This window comes from Argiope bruennichi, chromosome 3, assembly GCF_947563725.1.
Source record: "Argiope bruennichi chromosome 3, qqArgBrue1.1, whole genome shotgun sequence".
Classification (NCBI taxonomy): domain Eukaryota; kingdom Metazoa; phylum Arthropoda; class Arachnida; order Araneae; family Araneidae; genus Argiope; species Argiope bruennichi.
This window is the reverse complement of record NC_079153.1, coordinates 17,551,735-17,560,038: the sequence shown is the minus strand read 5'-3', so window position 1 is coordinate 17,560,038 and position 8,304 is coordinate 17,551,735. Positions and strand designations below refer to the sequence as shown.

General features: G+C 27.7%; 1 protein-coding gene across 3 annotated transcripts in view; it reads right to left on the bottom strand.

Annotated features, from left to right (window-relative positions):
• Positions 1–2,943: 2,943 nt before the first annotated feature.
• Positions 2,944–8,304, bottom strand: part of LOC129963176 (inactive rhomboid protein 1-like) — a 39,044-nt gene continuing 33,683 nt past the window's right edge. For all 3 annotated transcript variants that reach the window (XM_056077323.1, XM_056077325.1, XM_056077326.1), the window contains one exon: positions 2,944–3,669. In XM_056077323.1, the coding sequence (XP_055933298.1) occupies positions 3,241–3,669 (429 nt within the window). In that variant the 3' untranslated portion in view covers positions 2,944–3,240. The remainder of the gene's footprint in view (positions 3,670–8,304) is intronic.

The window sequence follows — 8,304 nt, the reverse complement described above, 5'->3', positions numbered from 1 at the left end:
GGTCCACCAATCTTAATGTTCGTTTAAATTTTAATAATTAAATATTTTGCGCAATTCCTACTTTAATAGATTCTTCATCAAAATATTTTAAAACTTCAAATTGTGATAGTCATATAATTCAATCATAATATTATAAAGGCCTTCGGTCATAACGTAATATAAATCTCTCTAATTTTCTGTTAGCTCTCGTAGAATTTATGCTTTAAATTAAAGTAGAAAGAATTAATCTACAATTAATATAATAATATTTTTTACTGAAACAAATAATTTTTTTTTATAATATGAATACTGATAACAGAGTCACTGAGCGTTTAAACTTTATGGGCACTAAAGAATATCTTCTTTCTTGATTTATGTTATATCTCTAGAATTTGTCAACAAAATTTTCTCAGACTCATCATGAACAGATCGATTAATTAACAATGTTTAATTTTAAATGCATCAAACACTAAGAAAATAAAATGAATCGTTTAAAATAATTGGTCGAAAACAGGTTTAAAAAACGACGTACTTAAAATTATAAGCATATACAAAAAAATATATAACTAACATAAATGCAATTTAATTACAAAAGCATGCAACTAACCTAGAAATAATTTAAATCAATCATCCGTTGATAATATTGAAAACAATCAGAATACAATGCGCATGCGTGAATTTTTAACGCCAGTTACGGTAACGCAAATGCTTGAATTTTTCTACGCCAGTTGGGGTAATGCTATGCAAATTAGAAATATTTAATTTCCTTTATTCTGTGTTATTTTGATTCAAAAGTACTTCAGAATGAATCTGAAAGATCGATTCATTAACAATGTTTAATTTTAAATGCATTAAACATTAAGAAAATAAATAGAATCGTTTGAAATAATCGGCCGAAAAATGTTAAGCCTAGCCTTATTAGTGTGGGAAAAAAACTGAAGCCTTACTCATTTGACGTTGGGGAAAATGAAAAGATTTTTTGGCGGGAAAGTTAGTTTTTAATTAATAGTTAAAATTTTAATTAAAAATTCAAAAAAAAAAAAAGAAAGAAACCTTAGGTGCACATTCCCGACCTCCAAGGTATACATGTACCAAGTTTAGTAGCTGTAGGTCAAACGGTCTTTTCTGTAGAGCGCCAACACACACACACATCGAGCTTTATATAAGTATAGACTAAATAAAAGTAACAACGTTCATGACATAATTGATCGAACTCAATGATTTATTCTAATGAACATATTATATTTGGATCAGATAACTAACAAGATATTTTAATTGAAATCAACTTCTAACAATCTAAAAAAAGATTTAGAATCAATCAGAATAATTTAATAGACAAACCTAGTATACAAAAGATTCATTCTTCGGTGAAGATAAAGCAACCTATCAAATCAAAATTATACTTTCAAAATATATCGGTTTATCTATTTCTATACTATCTTATTCAATCTATTTTTATACTAATGTATTTCATTACTGTATTTCCGTATTTGTATTTCTTTCATTTCTTTTTATACTAATGTATTTCATTACTGTATTTCCGTATTTGTATTTCTTTCATTTCTTTTTATACTAATGTATTTCATTACTGTATTTTCGTATTTGTATTTTCTTCCATAAAGCTGTTTACTGTAATTTCTATTCATGTTTATGACCAAATTTGGATGAGGATCTTCAAATGTCTCGTTTTCATGATGACATTCTTCATGAAATTCAAATCATTTTATTTCTGCTACAAATATCTCATCCAGGTTTCTTTTTACATTGTTGATGTCAAAGGTATGGCTTACTTTTCAATGCTGATTAGGTTTCTGTTTAAAAATACTCAACATAAAAATAGTTTGCATTTAAAAGTTAAGATTTAATTTCAGAAATAAGAAATGATGAAATATTTTAAATTGCTATAATGTTTAATATTGCTATTTAATTTAATAATGCTATTTAATATTTATATTATAGAAATATTGCTATTGCTATAATGTTCAAATTTTTCCTGTAATACAAATAGAAATATAAAAAATATTTTATTTCTCTAGTGTATTGCGTTTTTATTGTAGTTCACTGAATTTTTTTAAATCATAAATTTTAATTGAATAATAGTTTGTGATAAGCCCAAATTAGAAAACATAGTCTGTAGTTTTAAGGAAACAACAATACTGAATTATTCTATTTTCAATTAATATATTTTTAATGAATATGTTTAGTTTCAATAAGAAAGATATTGTATTAGTTGAAGTTTAATCATTTCTGATTCAAACTGAATCACATACTTAAGGTGATATGACTGAAATAATTAGGAAGATGCATTATGAAATAAAAAAAAACTGAAGTAAGGTTTCTAAAATAGTATAAATTAGATGTCTATTAAAAATCAGGGTTAAAAATATATTTTCTGTAAAAATCAATAAGAGCAAATAGCACAAAATTAAAAATTTTAGCAACCAATAATCCCATCAAACCAACCGGTTGCAAAGGAAGCTAGTCTATTAATAAAGCAAAGTAATATCTTCATTAATAAATAGTATATGAAGGTAATGAAGTTTCACTAAGTGAAAAATTTTCAAATGGCACAGTCAAAAAATAAATCTATATTTCAAACACAGATTTTTGTAAACATGTCAAGTTCTTTAATATTCCATGGAGTTTATTTATAATTGTGGACTTAATTTTCCATTTATTTTGTTTAAAAAAACAACTTGTTTTTCTTTTTAAATAAAAGATTTTATCTTATATTTCGGGAAAATGGTTTCCCCCCCCCTCCGTTTTTGGGAAAACAGGCTGTAAAAATGTTTGATGTAAAAGGATGTACATTTAGAATATTTTCTGAAAAAAAGTTAATAATGAATTATTACTTAATAATTATCAAAGATATAGAAATTTATGAAAACAAATTTTGTCAAAAAATTTATTTCACTTGTATAGAAAAGTTAACAGAAATCACTGCACTAAATAAGGCAAGAAAAACAACAGGTTTTACTAGATTTTTAATAAAATATTACAATTGTGATTCTCGAAAATTAAGTATAAATTGACAAAATTGTCATTTAAACACCTCATGAAGGTTACATCACAGCAGTAAAAATGTTTGTCCGTTGAAGTCGGCTTGCAGCTGACGAGTTCACATGCCCGAATTTTGAAATCACAAAAAAACGAGAGCACTTCAACTGGCTGAATAGATTTAAAAAACAGCATTGCACATCTTGTCACAGTCTTGATTACCTTGAAATGACTAGTAAAACAACACGCCACAAAACACCGATGTCAGTACTCTGGTCTTTTGAAAACGATATCCTGGTTTTCACAGAAGTCCTCGGTCAAAGGTATACAGTTAAGATATTTACAGAATGAACACTCATAAATAGGATGCACATAAAACAAAATAAGCAGACCCACACAGAGGACAACAACGATGAAAAGACACACCCATATCAGTATAACTTTGGTTGCTTTGTCATAGGTTCCAAATGATACAAAAGGTAACAAAGCATAAGAGAGTAAGAAACCGAATGCAAATCCGAATATGTGAGCATAGTTATCGACCCAGGGTAAAAGGCCAACCAGAAAAAGAACAAGAGCAACACCACCTAGCCTTAAGAGTGCCATACCAGGATGTTTCAGCATTTTCCAACAGTGAATCACTTCCACAAAGAGGCAAGCTAATAGTCCAAACTGAGAGCCAGCAGGACCCACCTAAATAAAATCATATCAAATTAATAACATTTTAACTCAAATGAGCATCCATCAAATAAAAAACTATAAAGCATTGATTTAAATTATCAGAAACTAAGTAATTATATCAGCAGATACATCTTTCAAACTTGTAAAAAAATCAAAAAGATTTAATTGTATGACACATATTAATTATTAATTGCTTAACACCAAATGTTAAAAAAAAAATCATGAGCTGACTAATCATAAATCCCTAAAAATACATATCTATTGCACAGATATATATTCCACTCATGACAAAAATTTTACATATAAAACCAAGCAAGTTTTCTTCGCTTCAAAATGAAACTTGTAATGCCATATTGGTGATGTGGAAGTTTTGAAAGCTAACTAACATAGAGAACATTATTATCTTACCATTATTCAAAAAATATCAAAATACAATAGCAATCTAATTAGTTTAAATTGCCACAAATCATGATGACATCTTCAAGAAACTATATAGTTTCATCAATATTTAAGGCATAAAATTATTTTTAAAAATTCATACTGCATGTTTGATTGCAGTGTATATTCCTTGCACTTTCCTTATAATGACCAGCGGAGTTATCCCCTCAAAGCTTTCCCTCATATTTTCAAATAAAAGTGTTTTCCCGCACCTCCAGAAAAAAAATTGAATTTTGATAAGACAAAGAATACCTTGCATGGCACTGGCATACAATAGTTATGAAATATTAAATATAGAGTGAATTTAGCATTTTTAATGAATCAATCATGCCAAGTTTTTGGTAAATAATCCTCGCCATGTGATTAATAGTACATGAAAATTAGGGTTTATATAAAAACCGACTTTTTGAAAAGCCGATTTTCAAATTCGATATTTCTTAAAAAACCGGTTTTAGCCGGTTTTCAAATTTTTGTCAAGGAAAAAAAAAAAAAAAAAAAAAAAAATGAATAGGGAAAAATAAAATATTTTTCCCTATCCTATTTTTTTTATTTTATTTTAATTTATATAAAATAACAAAAAACAAAATCAATATCAAAATAAAAATATAAAAAACACAATTAAAGATTACATATACATATTACTTACACAAAATAACAAAAACTCAAACAAAAATTTCAAATAATATTTATATTATTTTCACTAATTTTAATTTCTCCTAACAAAATAGGATTTTAAAAAACATAAAATATCCACTGAAAGGTGGCTAAGTCTCATTCTTATTTTGGACACAATATTGCCTGAAATTGAAAATACTCGTTCACTAGTTACTGAGTTTGGCATCAAATTACAAATCTGAGTTTTTTGTTCTTTTATTCGTTTGTTCAAATAATGAAAATTCAGCTTTCAGTGTCTTTGGATTTGTAAGTTTTTCTTCAGGGTCTTCAAGAAATGAAACAATTATATTATATCTGACAATTATTTTATGAACGGCTTTCAAATGATTATGTAGATTGCTCGTAGATGATCCTTTCCAGCTCAACATTTTATTACAATGATTTCAGATTGCCTTGTCTACCCCGAACTCTTTTAAATTATCCCAAACGTCCGACTAACTTCCCAAACTTTATCTAAAAATGAAATTAAAGTTACTGAATAAATATTTTTGACTTTTATTTTACAATTTTATTATTTTAACTATTAATATTAATGCAATTTAAAATAATCTAATCTATACATTTTCTAGGAATTTTGAAAAAAATAAACACTTCTTAATCTAATTCCGATGCTTGCTAAAGACATAATTTATGTTAAAACGTTGCGAAAAAAAATATGGAATATTTTAACACCCTGTGTTTTATTTAAAATTCCAATTTTATTTTAATTGAATATTTCGTATTCATATGGCTAGTTCAAGTGGTGTAGTAAAAAAGCTTTCAGGAGTGGTACGAAGAAAATTTTATATGATATCATTAAATACTGTGATCAGGAAGCAGAAAACGGGGAATTATTTATTCCTTTCACACCTTCAAAACGAGCCAGTCAAATTGCTGACGTTTCTATTAGCACCGACTTCATACCGATAGACAAAACATCCGACGAGAAGCAAGAGATGAACTTTATCAAACTTTTGTTTCATCTATAAAAAAGAAGTGAAAATGGATGTTCATGAAAAACATAAATTGACGAATTCGATGCGCAACTCTGCGGTGCACAAGCACTGGCCAACGCAACTTGAAACGCTGAAAAAATGTGTTTGCTGCCCGTTGTATAGAATGAATAGCAAATCAAATAAGTTCAAAATTAATTTTTACATAATAATATTAATTCTTAAAACCGGTTTTCGAATGTGATAAATTTACTTTAAAAAACCGGTTTTTAAAACCGTCAAACCCTAATGAAAATCAAAATTTTTAGACACATTTTTTTCTCAATCAATTTGAATCAAAATTTGACACAGAACTACAGTTGTAGTAAAAAAATTACATATCAAATTTAAGATGCTGCATTTTTCAGTTATCACGTTTTCATATTTCTGAAAGTAAAGACTGACATTTTTAATCCTTGTTGAATTTGGCCCAAGATTTGTTAGGTGTTTACAATACCTTAAATCTGTGTACAGAATTTTATCCATCAAGCTCTCTTCATCTTGTAGTTATTTTGTTATTTATGTTCAAACAGCTGGATAGAACAGACTTCCTCTGAATCAATTTTGCACAAAATTTGATAAACTAAAAATTTGGTGTAAAGACCTTATGCCAAATTTCATTTTGAGTTAGCTTTGTCATGGACAAACAGGCAGGCATTTTTTTTTTTTTAATAAACTTTTCAAACTTGGAGAGATCTAAAACGAAGAGATTTATCAAAATGTTGAGCTAATTGCAATTTTTTATCTGTACTAGAAAATATAAACGAACATAACAATTGCTAAAGTAAAGCAAAAATAGTTTTAATCTCATGAATTCAAACTGTATAAAGACTTTTCTATTATATATCGATATATTATTTTATTGTGCAATGGTCTATGTGAATGCTGCAAATCAATTTTTTGAAAGTTGGGTGACTAAGCAGTATCAAAAATATTAACAGAATTTTCAGCTACTGTACTTTTCTAAATGGATGGGCATGGCAAGTATTTAAATATGAATACAGAATTGGATACAGCAAAACACAACCCTGATTTTTTTTCTACTGTGCTTGCATTTTATTTGTTGTTATGTAACAATTGTGAATTATATGAAACAGTCTTTTTCTCAGAAAAAAATGAATTTAAACCGAAACAAAAAAGAATGTAGCAAAACTTATTCAACAAATTAAAATTTTTTGTGCATGAACACGCACACACAAAGTATAATAAATCAGATATGGCGATTAATCTTTCTTTTTTACTGCAGTTTGGAAAAATAATGCAGTTAATATAACGGACTTTACTGTTTCCAAATTGTTGCGATTATAAGCAGGAATGCTAAATAATTGAACTTCAATCTTAAGCTAAAAGCAAAGAATTAGCAAATCGCAATACCATCAGATTATCATTGTAATATCACAAATTATGCAATACATTTTTTTACACAATATACTGATAAGCATGTACAATACAGAATATGAGAATTAAGATAAGCAATGAATTAGTTAATTGATTCAAAATGATCAACACAATGTGTAGCTGCATTAAACTAGACGCATGGTAGTTGTACTTAAGAAATGAAGAATTGCTCATATATGACACTGAGAATCTTACATAGTAGTAATTTTAGTCATTTGGAAATTTAAATATAAACATCTTGTCATCTGTAAATACACAAAAAAGTATACTGAATCCATTTCAGAGTGTGAGTAAATGATTGGTTTTTCATTGGTTGCAAATGATTATCAACAAATTTTGAGTCCAATAAGAAATATCAAAATTAAAAGATTCCCATTTAAAGATAAATTTCCCTGACTTTTGCGATTTCTCCAATTATAATGGTTATCTGGTCACCCTGTTTAGAAACATCTTCTCTTTCATTGTGATGAGAAGAGATGTTTCTCTTCTATGAATGTCACTATGACAGAGATATCATGTTCCAATAAATCTGCCACAACTTTTTGTCAGAATTTTTTTGGAAATGTTCTCCATTAAATACATTTTAAATTTTTGCACAAGGGTCTTCAAAGAAAAGGCCCTAATAAAAGAACAAGTAAAACACACCAAGGGTCATCATGTGGTAAAAGTAAGGGTTCTTAGATGTAGACGCATGTTCTCCTATTCCCAGATTCTAGATTATGAATGTCAACTGCTCAGTGCAATGATAATAAGATATTGAGCACACTTTTGAGCTTTGTCAATTTTTAATGAAACAAAATTTGTGATTTTTTTTTGAGTTTTATTTGATAAAATGTTCCATGGGTATTATCTTCACACATCCTCAAGGATTCAAAATATTACTAATATTTTGCATCCCTAACTAATTAGTTTTTTTTCCCTCCTATTTCTCCAGTACTATTTACCGTTCCCTTGAAGATCTCATTTATACTACTGCAAAAATGATTTCAAAAATATTCTATTTTCTCAAAATATTGTACCAAAGACAATAGTCCATCAGGAGCATTTAATTCCAAACCTTTTATCAATACCTTCTGTGTAAAAAACCTTAATAAAATTTCAATCTAGCAAGAAAAAACTTCTTCCAAAGTACTTTATCCATTAGTATTATCATCACAAAGATAAC